General features: G+C 36.8%; 1 protein-coding gene across 1 annotated transcript; it reads right to left on the bottom strand.

Annotated features, from left to right (window-relative positions):
* Positions 1 to 2,201: 2,201 nt before the first annotated feature.
* Positions 2,202 to 11,938, bottom strand: LOC135072863 (putative inorganic phosphate cotransporter). The gene is made up of 10 exons (XM_063966900.1): positions 11,595 to 11,938; positions 11,147 to 11,436; positions 10,797 to 10,982; positions 10,428 to 10,566; positions 9,997 to 10,220; positions 9,176 to 9,328; positions 5,556 to 5,688; positions 5,278 to 5,399; positions 5,052 to 5,171; positions 2,202 to 4,490 (listed from the first exon to the last, which is right to left on the bottom strand). The coding sequence occupies exons 1-10, from the start codon at positions 11,665 to 11,667 to the stop codon at positions 4,230 to 4,232; spliced, it is 1,701 nt and encodes a 566-aa protein (XP_063822970.1). The 5' UTR covers positions 11,668 to 11,938; the 3' UTR covers positions 2,202 to 4,229.
* Between the last annotated feature and the right edge of the window lie 7,582 nt (positions 11,939 to 19,520).

Here is a 19,520-nt window from a genome sequence, read left to right as displayed (position 1 = left end):
CTATAAAAGCATTATAGCAAGCTATACAGCTCGTATACAGCTGACATACACAGCTTGTGGAGTACATGTGAACGACTATTGAACTCTTAAATGGAGTAAAATGCTACTTGGGCGAGTACCGCAGATATTATGTATGTTGTAATCATTAACTCGGCCGGTAAGGGACCGCTCCTGACATTGATACTCGCTTCCTGGAGGGCAGCGGATTAGCGGCGCGGCGCGAGTTGCCAGCGCCTGGCGGGAAGCTGGCGTGGCGCTCCATCGCGAGGCCAGCCTGCTATCTGCTTGAGTTATATTATAGTGCTCTGCTCTTCGCGCTCCGAACATTTGCCCCTTAAAACCATCCAGTTAGTAGATAAGTAAAGGAAGCCCTTAATTGACAATAACTTTATTGGCTGATTTAATCAATTAACATCTCTGAAAGCTGCGGGCAGAGAGACGGGATAATTAGTCTCAAGTCTTCTTCTTTCGTGACCAAAACTGTGGGAGTCCAATCGCGTTCCCCGTGACTCTACATTTTCGCCTGTGTAGGCGTCAATTCATAGATAGAGGAATCCTTTCACAAGCGGTCTCAAGAGTTCATGGTAGGGAACCATTAAAAGGATACATAATATTCAATACTGATAATTAAGAAACGGCCACGCATCACGTGCAATAACTAATAGACTAATTAAAATTAAAACTAACCAAGTGATTAAATACTATATAAAAAGTACTAACACCAATCAATTTTAAATTAGACAGCAAATACCTACATTGTTTTGGTTAATGACCGGTCGTTATCGCGATAACATTGTGCTGGTGTCTGCAGCACGCGCTCGCCACCCGGGCTCTCCCGTGGCTTGCGCCGCGGCCACGCAGGCCAGTTATTTAATCCCCCAGGGTGTCTCCCCCCGACCTTCGCAAGCAAGGCCAAGTACCAAGTTCAGATCTACCATGATGGCCGCGCGGCCTACAACTTATGTTGCCTCTACATTGTTACATGCTACTCTACGACACTTTGAATGTGCATATCAACACGTGCATTATTCAGTAAACATGAGTGCCTTATAAACGGTAATCTTTATTAACACAGAACTTATTTTTTGTTTACCCACTTCCCTTGTGCGTCATTATACTAAGTATCTATCTTTTGTTTCCAGAGTTCAGATAGTTCTTTTCAGATTACTACAGGATTCGTTTTATCTGGTCATACCTTCGTCTATTTTGATTTAATTTTTTTAAGTATCACTTATCTAAAATTTCAAAGTTACTCATTTTTAATAGCCGTAGCTAGCCTAATGCTGTTTTTTGACAAACCATATTATTGTAGAGCACTCTTTTAGTCGTCATTCTAGAAAGATAACATACCTAATTACAAAAGTAAAACGTTAAGTTACTAAGTATGTTTTATCTTACTTTCTTTAAAAATAACATTTACAAAGAATATTATTTAAATCCTATTTAAAAGGTTAATTAAATAAATGAATAATAATAACTAGCTGACACAGCAAACATCGTAGCGCCTATGTATCATCAGGAATTAATTATGTAGGATTCATATAATAGTTAAATAATTTTTCAAATTACTCCAGTAGTTTTCACTTTTCGGAGCCTATTCGATACAAACAAACAATCAAATATTTCCTCTTTATAATATTAGTGCAGATAATCTTGTTTTCTAATTCTTTAATCTACAGTCATAATTATCATCACGTGCCATAAGTAATAATAACATTCGTAGACGTACTATCAATAGATTCGTGCAAGGGCACGCGGACGCGGAACAAATTTTCCTAACAGAAAAATCTTGTTGACATACATGTAGATACATGCGTGCAAGTAAAAATTTCAGCTCTCTGCTAGACACAGTACCTGCTAAGGCTAGAAATTTACATTGAATACTGAAAAAAAACTACCTACTGAGTTCGGCTGATTAAATAACCTTTCTAAATACTTCCCGAAAAATATTCCAAAGCAAGGGGAAATAATATGCCGTGTAGTAGCTCGACGGTGTTCACGCTGTGCATAGTGCGGGACGATGTAAATGCATTAGTCGCATCTTCCTCTGCACTTTCTGATGCGTATGTGCACCAAATACAAAATATTTGAGAAGGAAACAAATATTACAGCATTTCGTAAACCGCGTTCTATAAATAAATATAATACCAAAACAAAGGAGCCAAGAATAAATCTGATTAGGGTGAGGCTGCCGAAACAAAGGGGTGTACGTGAGCTAAACACACGGAGAACAACGTGAGCCCGACATTTCCCGGGCAGCTGATGCAAAACATTCAACAATTACACAAGTTTCGACACCCCCTGGCCAATGCCATTGCTGTAAATGTGCCCTAGAAGCGAATGGATAAATATTTTTATTTGAAATTCAATCTTTATTTGTTAACTTGATGTAGTTTTGGCTTTTACAAAGTAAATCTTGGAAATGTTATTACGAGTGTGCGGTCTTAAAGTCATGAAAAGCAAGTCCTTTTCCCATTTTTTAACTTGTAACGGACGGTTTCCCAAACGCTTCTAGATTGGTGCTAAAGCATTGTGCACACAAACGTGACTACGAATTAGGCGTTACAATCGTAGAAAGGCGTGCTACGAACTCTGTCTGCGAAGCATTCCGCGTCACGTGAGCTGCAGCACGAGGTCGAGCTCGCTCGAAGGAAAACCTGCACCACGCACTTTGTTAAGCCGCGTCCGAAAATATTCACTTATCCTGGATTTAGTTACAATAGTTATAGGTATTTGCATTTACCAAAAGACAATAAATCAAATTGATTTTAATAAAATTAGTCGACTCTACAATTCCATTCATTTAAACAGGTTTTAACGCGATGCGAGGATTTAATTATTTTATTTTTATTTTACTTTATTTGTTTAACAGTGTTTTAACAGCATTAAATTAAAATTAGTTATTGATAAAGGTACCTATGTAAAATAAATAGTTACTTTACATTTTAATAATATTGATATTATTCAGAACTGCTATTCTTCTTAGTCGTTACGCTCTTGGCAGAGCGGTCGTGGTCACGTTGAGGCGTTGTTTACATCGGTTGTAGAGGCGGATACAACTCTCCGCACGATCTCCCTCCATCTCTCTCTATTGGCAGACTTTCTGGTGCAGTCACATAAGCCGTCTCCTACTGCTGCTTTCACTTGGTCAGTCCAGCGCATTGGTGACCTGCCACGCGATCGGGTTCCTTCGACTTTGCCCTGGACGACCAGTCGTTCTATGGAGTTGTCATCCCGCCTCGAGACATGTCCGAAGTATTGCAGTATGCGCGACTGTACTACGGTTGATAAACGCTGAGTGACACCGAGCTCCTGGAGTATGGACACATTGGTACGGAACTCTGTCCATGATATCCCGAGCATCTTTCTCCAGCACCACATCTCTAGGGCATCTATCTTCCTCTTTTCCAAGTCGCGTACTGTCCATGTCTCTGCTACGTAAAGAAAGATGGGGAATACAAGCGCTCGCACAAGTCTAACTTTGGTGGCTTTGGTAATGTTGCGATTCCTCCATAACTTCCTTAACTTCTCCATCGCAGTTCTGGTTATGGCCATACGACGTTTTACTTCATCTACGCAGCCGCCATTATTTGAGATGAGAGCTCCAAGATATACGTAGGTCTGAACTACGTCACAGTTCGCAATGTGTGTCACTTCGGGCGAATTTTCATTAGAGCGATCCACGATCATAACCTTGGTCTTCGATCGGTTAATCTTCAACCCAAACGTAAGGCTAACGCGCTCCATTTTGAGAAGTAATTCTTCCATAAGGTCAGCGTTACTCGCAAATAGGGTAGTATCATCTGCATACCGCAAGTTCGCAATTTTGTATCCACCAATTGCAACACCATCGGTCCAGTCTTCAAGAGTGATTCGCATTATAAGCTCGGTGTACACGTTAAATAGTAAAGGTGCTTATAATGATATACAGTGAGTTTGGGTTTATCAATATGAATCAACTATAGCAATAAAAAGTTACAACTTAGCTCTATAAACTTTTGTGAGAATAAATTAAATGTAACTATACCTAACTAATAACAGTTTCTCTACATAAGTAAATACGTAGTTATTTTGTAACATCGCCCGCTGTTGGCACACAAATACAAAAAATCATCACAGCTTTTCAATGTAAATGGAAATGAACTTACTCGTTAATGTAACCAAGAAATTAACTAACTTACTTTAAACTTCAATTATCACAAGTTCTACTCATAACTTATCTACATATTCTACATCTTCATCATCTTTATATTTTCACTATCTTCGTATGCACTAGTTCCATCCTTATATCCACTGTTTACTGCACCAGTTTCCATAATACTGTCGGGTTCGTTCTCGAGCGCGTCGTCGCCGGCGGCCACGCGCGCGTACTCAGCAGGCTCGTTCCAGTCCGCCGGCTCTGCTGTGCCCAGCAGAAGGTACACGGTGTTCGTGAACAAGTATAACCCAGCCGCAATGAAGAATACTATCTTCCAAAGATCCTTGTCGGTCTGAAAAATATTTGTCATAAAAACTTTCAGGAAAATGGCATCATCGTCTCTAACTCTACGACATGCAATCTATTTTATGCAGAACAAGGTAGGTTCCGAGCCTTGAAGAGGCCTGGATTATAGTATTCGGTTAGCTCTCACTTCTTTTGTCTTTGAAGTCAACAACCAAGGCATATCTATAAATATATTATAACTCAAAGGTGACTGACTGACTGGCTGACTGATTGACTGAATGACATAGTGATCTATCAACGCACAGCCCAAACCACTGGACGGATCGGGCTGAAATTTGGCATGCAGGTAGATGTTATGACGTAGGCATCCGCTAAGAAAGGATTTTACAAAACTCCACCCCTAAGGGGGGGGATCCACGCGAACGAAGTCGCGGGCGACCGCTAGTTTTACATAATATTGAACTTGGCTTTCATTTCACATTCATGTTTTTGATGGGATGGTCATTACAGACATTTTCTGTGTAGCTTTTGGCTGCCTGTTGTTTCTGATAGGAACTTTATAATACCTTTATGGAATACAGAGTTTATTTGGTTAAAAAATAATTACCGGGTCCGTCAGAACAAGCCCCGCGATGATGGGTGCGAACGAGCTGACGGCGTTGGCGCTGAAGTTGCTGATGCCCATCATCACGCCCGCGAAGTTGGGCGAAATGTCGATGTGGTTCACCTGGCACGTTACAAAAACATTAATCGGCCTGCCAGAATGTTAAAAGCTAGAGCTATCAAAGTAAATAATATGTTAAGTTGTGATCAGGAATATCTTTGTAACTTACATGAAACCCAACGTGACCAGCGACCTTGAAGCAGCAGATGATGACCAGGATGCTCTCCACCACGTAGATGTTCTGCGGCGCGTAGGCCAGAGCGATGAAGCCGATGGCGGCTGGCACGTAAGCTGAACATTTTGTATTATGTCAAACCATGTAGTAAGTGCTAGACGAATAAAAGTTTAAGCAAACGACTTTTTGCCCTACCCTTAAGTTTAGGCAGATTCTTTTTTCGCACGGGAATGTTAAGATAAAAGCAACTAGGTAGTCGTGGGGACTCGTACCTATACAGTTAGCAATCTTTCTCGTGTGAGTAATACTGAAATATTTCTTCACGATCATCATGTCACTCAGCCAACTAAAGAAGAAGTTGAAGAAGAACATCACGAAGAACGGCAAAGCTGTCAGCAAACCGTTCTGAAAGTAAAAAGAAACGATGCGCATTATAATAATGCAACTTTGTGTTGCACTATTAAAATAACTGCATGTTATTTTAGTAGCAAGCGCAATGCTTAGATATAGCAATGCGAAAGTTTAAGGGGGCGTCCATAAATTACGTGAGACAATTTTGGCTATTTTTCAACCCCCCCGCCCCCCTTGGTGAGATTTGGTGAGATTTTGCCTGACCCCCTCCCCCACCCCCTAATCTCACGTGATATTTAAAAAAAAACGAAATTTTCTTAATTTCGTCATTTATTCTGCATTTTAGTATTCACACATGCAGACGGAAGCATTGTTAGTTTTATTTGTTTAGACGGTATAGAATAAAATGTCATTATCATCATAGAAAATATAATTTTTTAGGGTCCCGTAGTCCTGACAAGGAACCCTTATAGTTTCGATATGTCTGTCTGTCCGAGGTTTTGCTTGGAAACTATTGGCATTGGAGAGCTATAATTTTGTGGAGGTATGTAGGTATATTAATCACGCCGACAAAACGGTAGAATAAAATTTTGAAAAAACATTTTTTAGGGTAGCTCCCCTACATGTAAAGTGGGGATGAATTTTTTTTCATCTTCTACACCATCGTGTGGGATATCGTTGGATGACTTAATTGGGGGTTTCAAAGACTATTTTTCGATTTAGGGATCCGTTTGCAAACTATGAAAGTTTAAAGTGCCAATTTTTGTTCGAGCAGGGCAGGGCGTCCTCTAAAAACTAGACTGTTAACTTGAAAAATCTGGAAAAATTCATAATAATACTGCTTTTTATGAACTTTCAAGAAAACTATAACGGTTAGGGTAGGTCAGTTAGTTTAAGAGTAATAGTCATTTAACTCATTTAAGGTCAATGCGGGGAAGTCCGTCAGAGGGGTAACCACGTATACCCTTAGGTAAGGTTCATTTTTGAACAGATACGTTTATAACAGTTAGTTCGATAAAACAGCACGAAATTTTCGTTCAAACTATACAACACAGATGGCGCTAGGTGGTGTTTTCAAGCAATAAAAATCGTGACAACTTTTAGTTTGGTTGTCACGTTGAAGAAGAGTGAGGCGTTTTGTGTTCAAAGTGAAAAAAATAATTCAAAACCAAGTGTTTTTTGAAAGGAAAGCTGGTAAGTGTTTAGCTAATATTACTAACTGTCGATTTGTGAAGTTTAGTTTGATTTTCAACGTTAATTTAAAGAAATATTCCTAGTGATCAGATTCTAACATCCAAATTCAATATTGGGGGAAGTTCGTACAGTCTGTAAGGGAAAGTCCGGCATATGCCGGTGTTGCCCCTTGATCAGATGTCGTAAACCTTTTGGTGTACCGAACTGTAGTTGCATAATCGAAATTTTTTATGTAATATTAGGTACTAAACGTCTTTGAAATCGTCATAACATTTGCGTAACTAAAATTTTATTGCAATTGTGGTGTATGTCAGTTAAGTATTTTATAGTGAGTATATTTTCAACTTATAAATTTATTTCTAGGTACAAATGTAAAACGGAAATGGTGCGGTATTATAAAAGAAAGAGAGATAAAGCTTCTTATTCAAAAGAAAAGTTACAAGATGCCGTGCGTGCTGTTAGAAACGGAGAGTTAAGTGGATTCAAGGCAGCCCAAATTTATAACATACCGAGAATGACGATTATGGACCATGTCAATAAGAAAAGAGTAAAATCTAATACTCTCGAAAGATGCACAGCTCTTTCTCAAGAAACCGAACATAAACTAGCATCATATCTGCATAAAATGGAACGTTACGGATTTGGATTGAGCAGACAAGAGGTGTTAGAAATGGTTGGTCATTACGTGACTTTGAATGGAATACCATAATATAAATAAAAAAAAACCAGCCCTGTCTTTTTTTAACCTAATTAATTATTATATGTGATAATAAGCTGCCAAAAAGAAAGTATTAAGAATTAATAAGCTTTCCGATCATTATGGTTATTATAATAAATTTGTTTATTTTTTGTTATAAATTCCTGTTCTCGGGGGTGATAATAAATGACTGATTATATTAATAATTAAATTAAAAGTAATTGTATAAGTACAAAGAATTAAGAATTATCTAAAGAAGAATTATCTACACTAGAATGAGAAATTACTGTACTTCCCATCGTTGAGTCATAATTTTCCATCTTGTTGCACCTTAAAGTGTAATACTATTGCTCAGTGGCTTCAGAAGTGGCAGTTAAAGATGATAAATAATTATTTTATTAATAAAACTATTTAATTTTAAGGTTTATGTGATTTTTGCATTGTCTTGTTTTTTTTAAATAAATAATTATAAGCAAACATCATAAAATATTGTTTTACTCGGTACATTTATTTATGTCTATTTATAGGCTGACAACCCCTGACCTTAAAAGTATGACGGACTTGCCTCACTTTACAATTACAGCGATATAAAACACGATTGCAATCTTGTATCTTAGGCGTTAAGGTTCATATTTAACTGACATTTATATTCAAATCGATTTCAAATACGCATATACATTAATCTTTAGAATGAAAGATTATAAATGTAGTCGACGGACTTACCCCAAAAGCATGGGGAAGTCCGTCTATACGCCACGTTTTAAAAAAAATGCTTTTCTTTATAAAAATAAGCGCAGCAAATTTCATTAAATCATATCATATTATATAATACAGTACATGTTCTCCATTTCTTTTAATCAAAATGAAATTAGGATTAATATCAAAGTATAAATATGGTTGTTTTATGAATTCTCAATAAAGTATGCCGGACTTCCCCGCATTGACCTTATTATAAAATTTCATATCTAATAAAAATTCCTTAGAGGAAAATATTAAAAGCGACTTTAGATGAAGTAATTGCTTGCTTCTGAAATATATTTTGTTAACGACGGACAGCGCGTGGCACGACACGCACTTGGCCAATTTTTTTACTTAAGATTTAAACCCAGTTTTCTGGCAAACTCTATTTCTCTATTTCTTGCGGAAAAAATTACGTGATATTTCCTGAGACCCCCCCTCTCCCCCACGTGAGATTTAGTGAGGTTTTTGTTGACCCCCTCCCCCCCCCCCCCTAAAAGTCTCACGTAATTTATGGACGCCCCCTAATGTGTATGTAATGTAGGCAGCCATGGTGGTGGCTCTAGAAACGGTAGTACAGTGTGTTATCTATGTACTATATGAACACTAGTACCTTCTCATTCTGTAAAATCAAAGTGACTGACATAATAGCCCGCAGAATTGCTAAATTAAAGTGGCAGCTGGTAGAGCTGATGACCGATGGGGCAAAAAAGTTATCGAGTGGCGACCACTGGCTGGAAGACGTAACGTGGGCAGGTCCCCTACTAGGTGGACCGACTAGCGGTGTAAAGGCTCTTGGAATAACCTGAATGCGGGCAGCGAAGGACTGGTCTTTATGGAAATCCTTGGGGATGCTTTTGTCCCCCTGTGGACGTCATTTGTCGTACGAACTTATTCTTTGTTTGAACTCACAGCTTTGATGTTAACCCCCATGACCTGGTCCATGTAGGCCGGCACCTCGGAGTACAGGATGACCTGCCCCCACGTGCTGCCCACGTGCGCCACCACGATGGCCAGCATGGCGCGGCTGCTCAGGATGCTCCTCCACGGGACCGCCAGTTGCTTCTGAAACGCCCGCAGTGTGAAAAGTAAATCCTATCCGATCTGAGCGCGCAGGCTGGCTCTGGTGCAACATGTTTTTGCTGTGTGTGGAACCAACACCGAAGATTTCAATTGTTTTCCATTCTTATGATCTGATCAGCTGTAAAGTTTGTGTGGGAAAATGAATAGATTTTTATGATTTGATCAACGCAGGCAAAATACCAAAAATAAAATGAAATAAAATACAAAGTTCCAAAGTTAACGGGCGCCAAAAAAGGTATTAGGTAACTACATCACAAATATTTCTCCAGTCATTATTTTCATCTCGTGCGTATGTGTTACTTTATCTTTTATCATGATATTCAAATACTCAAGGGAATCATCACGTTCCACTGCGGTAGCTTTAAGAAAACAAGTTCCGCGTGTTATCTTCCAATTACTAGTTTATATCAGATAACCGATCCCAGGCAAACTATGTATAATAAAACCACATTAAAGCGAATGTATATGTAAAATCACTGCCTATTTTGTGTCACTACTATGATAATAATTATTCCTACTATGATGCGCTGCCTACCCATGGCAATTGTGCCCACTAACGACTTTATCCTTTTGTTAACATAGCCGAGCAATGTGATATCAAAAGAAATTTGGATTAAAACTTTCCTGAATGGTAAAGAAATGATTAATACCTTGTTATCAGATTTCTGTCGTAACGATTCTTCAATGTACCTTCTTTCAGCCACTGATATGGTTTTATGTACCGCCGGAGAGTCTGCTAGGAAAAACCACACGACGACAGCGATGATTCCAGACATAATGCCGTAGAACCGGAAAATCCCAGGCCAGCCTAATATTGGTGAAGACGCTATAAATCCGGTTATAGGCAGCCCCAACACTGTGCCCAGAGCTTGACCTGAAAGACAAGAAAATCGCGAATAATGTTGAAAGAAGTCACGAGTCCGAGTCCGATTTTGAAACTGAATCTGGATCATCAGATTTTCCAAGATCTTTCTTGATCCACCACTACTACACTACACTAAAGACTACAATACGAGTACACTCTTCCACTTAAAAAAAACAGTGTCATCACAAGAAAGCAAACAATTTGTATAAAAAGTACCTCCGTAAATGATAGCACTCATTCTCCCTCTTTCCTCCAGCGGCGACCACTTGCCGAGCATCGTGTGGAAGCTGGGCAGGATGCAGGCCTGGCTCAGGCCCTGCCCCATCCTGCATACTAGCGCGAATATCCAGCCTCCCTAAACATAAATGTTAAATTTTATTTCAACGACAGGAATGACAGGGTAGGGTATACGAGAATTAACGCGTAGAATGAAAGAAGAAAATAATAAAAGTTAAAACCCAACTGCTTTTTCTTCTGAATTTTAGGTAATAAATTCGCTAAAGCGATTTCTATATTTCCGAAGGTACGATAGAGAGATTATCATACTAAATTCGGTATAAATATTGAACTAGTGGCTATACTCACGTAATAAGAACCAATTGGGAAGATCAGGGCTAACACACAGTTGCTCATGAGAGCGCCGAACAGCAAGTAGCGCGAGCCGAACTTGTACGAGAGGTGGCCGCCCGGCACCTGCAGCGCCATGTACCCCCAGAAGAAGGCCGATATCACCGTGTCCTGCACTTTTTTACTCCACTTGAATTTGGGGTACTGAAACATTTAATTAATCACTTCAATTATTTAGCCTATAGCTTTCAATTTACGCCGTTGCTTCACAGCAAGGATCACTCCTTGACTCTATATTTTGTTCTTCGAATTTATTCAGTTTTCACTATTTCATCGTTTATTAAATGACAGGTTATGTTTAAACTTACTGGAGGCGACAGCAGTAGAACATTAAAGAATCCCTTGATCTGCAGCTCATCGCTGCCGTTGGCCGCGAGCGTAGCGCCAAGGATGCTGCCATTAACCGCGAGAGTGGCACCAAGGATGCTATCGTTAGCCACCGCCGTGGCGCCGAGTGCGCTTGCGTTAGCCGCGGATGCTCCAGCGTGCTGCGCCATGGCCACCAGCGCCACGCCCATGCACGACCGCATGCTGTAGGCGATGGTCAGGATGAAAAACAACAGGACGCATTGCTTGTGTCTTGTTCCCCATTTAGAAACTGAAAATTATACATTGAATTCTGATCCTAATTGAAACAATAAATAAAGATACTCAAGTGAGAACTACGTAATATATTGTCGGTTTCTTTTCAATTCTTTCATAATGCTTAAATTTGACGCGAGGTTGATTTGATCAAATATTATAATAGAAACACACCGTCAAACACATTTTGATCTATAGTGTGATAATCTTTTTTGTAACCATTATTCTCTTGCAACTTGCTTGACATGATTAACACTCATCAGCCACTATATCTAACTGAATGAACTGTACCTATTTTGCTAAATGCCTGCTTATTATCATATGTAAACAAAACTACTACATCTTGAATAAATAGCAGCATATTATTAAAATAGCAAATATGCCAACACATTTACTTAACCAGCTGTCTTTGTTATAAAGTTTTTAGAGTTCCGTACATGATTATTTTCGTATAGTTTCGGACACAAAGATCCTTCCTTCCTTGAAAAATTATTATGAAAAACTGGGGAATGTGAAAGCTGTCGCTCGTTCATTAAATAATAACTACATACAAAAGATACTAGCTGGCACGGTGAGCTTCGTAGTAATCAGTGAGCGTCATAGTACGAGTAACCCATGACTCTACCTATCGTTATCTTTACTTCCTTATAAGATGACTCTTCTTCATCTAATGTTTGAAATAAGACTGCTAAATAGGAATACATCTACGGTAGCCCTACGTTACCGTAGCATATTTACGCTACGTATTTGGAAGTCATACCACAAGTCTTACGTAGTCTTCGTACATGTTCTTAAATGAAATTGATATAAATGTTGTCTTTCTTTTATTTTAATTATTTAATAAGTATGTCATAGTCTGCTGTGCAAACATGTGTAAGTCATTTTTTTATGCAGGACAAGGCAGGTATTTGACTGCAAATGAAAGCAATAAATATATTATCAATGAATTTATTGATACATTTTTATTTTTACGAATATTTGGAGTAGATAACTATTAATTATTAATTTTGATAAAAAACGGATCAGTACAGTAAGGCTGAGTTGCACCACCTAACTTTAACCGTAACTAATATCCAAAACACTGTAACTCTCAAAAGAACAAAAGAAAGTAAGTCGACTCGTACAGTGTTTTGGATTGACACGGCACACAGTAGTTTGATTTTAAAAATCTACCTGCTGGGCTGTAGTAAGTTAGACTAAGTATATTTTTCTATTAATAATTACTTTAAGTGCATTAAAATCAATAATCTATAAATAAAAATATTTAAAATTTTGCATGTCCATTACTCGCTTCGCCGCGCGTGCCCGCAAAAAGTATTTATGTAGTAATATTCGGCACCATAGGTACTTACGACTACATAAGGTTTGACCGCTACAGTTTGCAACAGTAGCCAGAAAAAAAAAAAATGATTTTTCTCCATACAAATTTTCTTGACATATTTTTTTTAAGCATAAAAGGCTCGTTTTATCGAAAAATGTATAATGACAAATGTTGATCAGCATTCAAAATGCTATCCAAAACAATTTTTGTTTCGGTGAAATTATGACTTTCGATCGTATGTCCACCTATTTTTAAAATCAAACTACTGTGCGGCAGCGGTGTTTTTGTATGGAGTTACACAGATTTTTGACTTCAAAACTTTTTATCATTGGTCTTACTTCAACGGGGCAATGTGAGTAGGTACGGCACGGTTTTATAATTTACTACCTTTAGGGTGGATACGACCAAACAAGAATTGCATAAAAAGAAGTTCATATTAAATTAATCCCAGAATTAATTCCCATACTAGAACTGTCAACGTGCCAGTTATACCAAGAGTTATTCTCGGATAAAAGTTTGGTCGAATCGGGCCTTAAGGCGATTAGAGTCCTCAATCCGCGTCAAATGGGCATTTTGTAAAGCCTACTCCTCTTTTACTGCTGGACAGAAATAGTTGAAAAAAATATATGTTATACAACAGTTCAAGGACTACATTTGTGACGTTTGAATTTTCGCTACGTCTCTTTGTTTTGGATTAAAAAAATAAATACGGGACATCGATTTTTTACTTAAATTCCATACTCCTCCAAAACGGCTATGTTAATTTAAAAGATTTTTGCACGAATAGATTAGGAATTCTTTAATCTTTAAATGACACATTGCGTTTTTCAATCGAACATTACTTTCATTCATAAATTTTACTTTTGATAAATTCCGAACGTTTTGCTGTTGAGGGGGCCTTCGCGGGGTGCGGGCGGCAGTCGGCCGCTGGCCTTCAGACGGGGAGGTTGTGTCACTCGCTGCAAACTGACATTAGCGATCAAAATGAATTTTTTCTTTGGCTGAGTTGCACCACCTGACGTGACCTAACTTTGACCGTAGCTTTGGCGATAACCGGTGTTTTTTTGTATGGAGTTTGACAGATTTTTGACTTTTGTCAAATTTAAAATAAGATGGTGCAACCTAGTTTTTGTTTGACAATACTTTTTATGTCAGAGTTGTTCATAGAGCACGTTCAGTCAGACGATACGATTGAATTAAGGCATGCTCGGACGCTATTATCTACCTAAATAGAATCTATTAGTGTAAAAAAATCGACTCCAAAAAAAAACGGCACTAGATAAGTAAAAGTTGAAAATATATTCCGTTATTTATTTACTAGGCCTTTGCAATCAGTATCCAAATTAGGAGCGAGTCAGAATCAGTAACTTAATCGATATACGTGAAGAAAACAATTTATATTTTTCATACTTAGGCTCGGCGCAAATGGGCCATTTAGAATTAGATTTTCAATATGTTTCTTCGCGAAAATACCACAGTTAAAAAAAATAAGATAAAGTGGTATTGATAAATTGTTCTATAGAGCTTATTAAAAAATGTGGATACTGATTACAAATGCCTGTATATCATGATTGATATTTTCGGAGTCGGTGACAGCCTACCTTTTGGTGATTCGTTTTGGAGTTGGTTTTAATTTTTGGTGAAAATTAATTTATTTCATGCCTTTAGTAGACTATAGGTACTCAATAGACCTTGTTGTTGCCACTGAAGGTGCATAGGTACCTACACAGTACATTGATACCGATGATGATGATGTTAAGTGCAAATAAACTTCCCTAAATTACCTAACCATGAAACGTACCTATATGCTATAATAATTAAAAAGTTTCGTCGATAAAAACTGAAATCCTCTTATAAGATGATGAATTTTGGGAGCGTGTCATGAAACTAAAATTATTAGCATACAAAAACTTGTTTTAAAAAAAAAGGTTTTTTCTTTTAATTTATTTTTTTATTTATGATGCGGAATTTGCTGCGGCGTAGTAGCAAAGATTTTTCGTTATGTAGCTCGTAATAATTTCGAAGAATAGGGATGTTTCCTGGGTAAAGCAAGAGTTTGAATTAGTCCGTCAGTCAACTTACCAAAAAAATACTTTAAATGTATTTTTCACTTTTTTAAGCTTATGAAAATTTATAGAGATAAAGCGCGCCAAAGTTCAGAAGAGGCCCATGACGTTAAGGCGTGCTTAAAATTGTTGCGATTTGTGACGTCACGCGGAATTTCATCGCATCATAACTTCGTAATTACTTGTTTGTTGACAAATAAATATATCCCGTGTCCAATTTTTTTTGATAGTGTAATTGACGGACTAAAAGTGTTTTCTTAAGAAACTAGCCTATTCCTACGGCCACATTCCAGCTCCATCATCAGACCCTGTTTGCCTTTGAGAATTGGAGTAGGTAGGTACTCGTGATTTTTAAAGTAGCTTACTTACATAATATTACTTACTTATATTTATATAAATAAATACAAATCAAACGAGCCTAAACTCGATGGAATCGTTTAATCCCGGAGTTGCTATGGGGCCACTGGCATTCCAGCTCTATCATCAGATCGACTCCATGTCATCACAATATTGCATTGTCATCCGAATTACATGTATATCCAAAATTTTAACTCAATCAGCTGTTGAAGGATTTCTAATAAAAAGACGAGAATAAACACATTTTCAGTTTATTCTTCATAAGTGACACAAAGAGAATGACAATAGACAAAAGAAGAAACATTTGCTTTTTTAAACCATAGACAATACTACTATGTGTTCCAATACCTACAGTTGTCGTCAGGAAGTTGGTCTAACAAATTCAGCTTGCAAGATTCCACCCGAAGTTACCTAATTAATTTCGAGAACGGCTGAACCGACAAAAACATTAGAAAATTTACGAAAAAATTTAATATAATAAAAAAAATATCCCGTACAAAATGTTCATGGATTGTGTTATTTTTATTAAATACCTTTACGCCTGAGTTAAATGACACCGACATCAAGGTTCATCAATTCAAGTTTAAAATAATAGGCAGTAATGTCATGAAAAAAGAGCTTCTATTCTGTATCTACCTATGCCCGTGTAATTTTGATCGGTGTCAAATCGGAATTTTCGTGCGGGGTGCGCGGGTGTTTCGCGCGGCGTGAAGGTCAAACGCCCAAGGTCATTGAGGACTCTAATCGCCTTAATGTAATTGGTTTCTATTTGCTTAACGCGAGTGCACATGAAGTAAACGTTGAATTTTTTATGGCATTATTGTAGGTTATACTGCCTAACTACTTACCTATACGTTGGAACTAATGTTTGAATTACTCGTGGGTAGGGTAAACTTACTGTATAGTCCGTTCATTGCATTTTCACATTGTTCTCGAATAACGAACACCATGGATCGTTTTAAAAACCTTAATAAAAATCATTACCAGAGTCTTAAACTGTGGATTAAAGTTTTGAATCTTTATGGGTTCAATATTTTTACCGACTCCCCTAGTTGGTTGAAGATAATTTTGCCGTCAATGGCTTTAATACTTGTCCTGCTGATAAAATTCAACTTAAATAACAATACATATGGACTTACAATTATTTTTAAGATTTTTTCGTTACTGACAACATTACCAGGTAACTCAAAATATACGTTTTAGGGTTCCGTGGTCCTGACAAGGAACCCTTTAGTTTCGATATGTCTGTCTGTCTGTCTATCTGCCCGAGGTTTTGCTTGGAAACTATTGGCACTAGGGAGCTGAAATTTTGTGGAGGTATGTGTAGTGTATAGACATTTGTCTCGAGCGCATACGTCACAGCCTAGTCAGCGGTGGGGGCATTCGGCGTCCGACCGTGGTGCGGGCAGGTCGTGCTGTGTGCGTAGGCGAGCCAAAAAATAATGTAATGGCGGAGATAAAGGTGTACAATACAATGGCGACAGGATTAAAAAGGAGTGCATTAAAAAAAAAAAAAAAAAAAAGAAGTGAGTAGGTACATGTATAAGTCAAAGTTATAAATTAACTCACGGAACATTATTAATTTCAAACAAAGTATCTATTTAGAATTAGATTGTGCTTAAATATGAAGTGTTTACTTTATATTTTCTCAGCCACCAAAGTGTAAATGTGTGAAGAGTGATATTCCCGTTGTAATAATAAAGATAAGTGATGGTGTTTTTAAAATTATTTTATCGATCAGAAATAACGAAAATAAGCGGAAAAGTAATAATCAGTAAAATATTAAAATCATTTATTTTATACTGAAAGTTAATCTGGTCTGCGCATAGAAATATGACAGGAATTTATGACATAGTCATAAAATATGTTATGGGCTAGGTAAATATCTATTATTTAACAATCAAATTATCAGCAGAAGTTTAATTACCTATCCAGTAATACAATTACGTAAAATACAGCAGATACATGCAACGTAATTAACTAGAGGAATGCTGTGATCGATCACTATCCAATAATGGTATTTATTTTTAAATTATTGATTGAATTAAAATGTTTGATGCAATACACTCAAACCAAATTAGCAGTACCCATTTCTTCTATGCTTAAAATTGGTTAATGCCAATGAATTATTTAATTACTAATTGTTGTACAAATCTAGATTAGTATAAACATGTTGGTGATATTTTAATATAAAATAAATTACCTTTTCCGCTCGATGGCGTATGGTGACTATAGTCACTATTAAAAATAAATCGTAGTGTTATGGCAATTTATTTATTGACTTACCATAAGCGTAGGTGTACAATTATAACCCAGGTGTTAGTACTATCTATTTACTTTAATCGAGAAATGAATTAATGGAAATATTTATTTGAAATAAAACTCGTTTCACTGTTATTGATTATTATCTTGATCAATATTTAGAATAAACATACGAAGATTTGTCTGTTGGCACTTTGAGTTTACAACATGTAAACGATTATGTTCACAATACCATTACCTATCTAAAGGTGCTTACTAACGGCCAAATGTCGTTACCTCATCACATAATAAAATAAATTGAATTAACAAAATAAATAATTCGCAAGGATTATACATTTACATTTATTTTTGAAACGTTTATAAACTATAACACCAACCTACGCACACATCAACCTATGCACACAAATTATAGAAGCAACATAGCAGCTATATACTGGACACATAAGAACAGTACTAAACATCAAATTGTTACATAACAGCAATTATTAAATTTAACACAATAATGGACAGTAACGTTCACGAGCGTTCAGGTAGTAAAGGATGATACGACAGAACGCTTACAGACGTCATAGTTTTGATTCGTTTAACATTGAAACTGCTCCCAAAGGCAATGTATATGAATAAGTAGTGTCATTTGGGAAGTAATTCTTAAATTGTACAGTCCAACAAAGTGTTAACTGGACATTAAATTGTCACATAAGAACAGTTATATCCTGAACATTAAATTGTTAAAATATTAGGGCAGTTATAAATGCAACATTAAATTGTTATCAGCAGTATATGCTGCACACTAAATTGTTAGCAGCAAAATATGCTGAACATTAAATTGTTAGCAGCAGTATAATATGCTGGACATTAAATTATTAACAGCAGTTATAAACTGAACATTAAATTGTTAGCAGCAGAATATGCTGGACATTAAATTGATAGAAGCAGTATATGCTGGACATTAAATTGTTAATAGCAGTTATAAACTGAACATTAAATTGATAGCAGCAGTATATGCTGGACATTAAATTGTAAACAGCAGTTATAAACTGAACATTAAATTGTTAGCAGCAGAATATGCTGGACATTAAATTGATAGAAGCAGTATATGCTGGACATTAAATTGTTAATAGCAGTTATAAACTGAACATTAAATTGATAGCAGCAGTATATGCTGGACATTAAATTGTTAACAGCAGTTATAAACTGAACATTAAATTGTTAGCAGCAGTATATGCTGGACATTAAATTGTTAACAGCTGTTATAAACTGAACATTAAATTGTCAGCAGCAGTATATGCTGAATATTAAATTGTCAGCAACAGTATATGCTGAACATTAAATTGTCACATAAGAGCATTATAATGTTGAACATTAAATTGTTATCAGCAGTAAAATAATATGCTGACTATTAAATTGTTAACAGCAGTATATGCTGAACATTAAATTGTTACATTAGAGTAGATAAATACTGAAATTGAAATAGTTACTTAAGAGCAGTTATATAAGGTGTTATTTTTTGTACTGATCATACTTTACCAACGCATCTAATAAAATCATACAAATACAACCCAAGTGTTTTTAAAAAAAAATTCAGGCTAGTTTTTGTTTTTACTTTTCCTAACAAAAAAAAGATATTATTTTTACAACCATCCTGTCTTCACTCACTGCCTCTCTCTCTTTCTTTACTCATTACATTCATACGAGTACGAACAATGGCCGCGCGCATTCATTCAACGTTCACACACATAAAGGTTAGATTACACTAAACCTACGTTACCAAAAATTATCACTCGTGAGTATGTACGATGTTACGTCATGTTAATAGGTACTACGCGCTGGGAGAAACAAAATCTAGCTACATAAGTAGGTAAATAAGTGTATTTTCATTAGTGTAATAGCGGGGGACTTTTCCAACGAACCGAGGCGAAAAAAGGCGTTAAACTAGAAATTTAAAAAAGGATAGAAATTGGAATTCAATATCTACGGTTTCGTAATGCCTACGCAATTTATTTAGAGACGTAATAAAAAATTGATAGGTACATACCTATTACTACTTCGCTTCGCTTCAGTGGAAATGCACCCTAATATTGAATATGAATGTGT

This window comes from Ostrinia nubilalis, chromosome 6, assembly GCF_963855985.1.
Source record: "Ostrinia nubilalis chromosome 6, ilOstNubi1.1, whole genome shotgun sequence".
In the NCBI taxonomy this organism is placed as follows: domain Eukaryota; kingdom Metazoa; phylum Arthropoda; class Insecta; order Lepidoptera; family Crambidae; genus Ostrinia; species Ostrinia nubilalis.
Note: the sequence above shows the minus strand (reverse complement) of the source record. Positions and strands in the feature narration are given on the sequence as shown.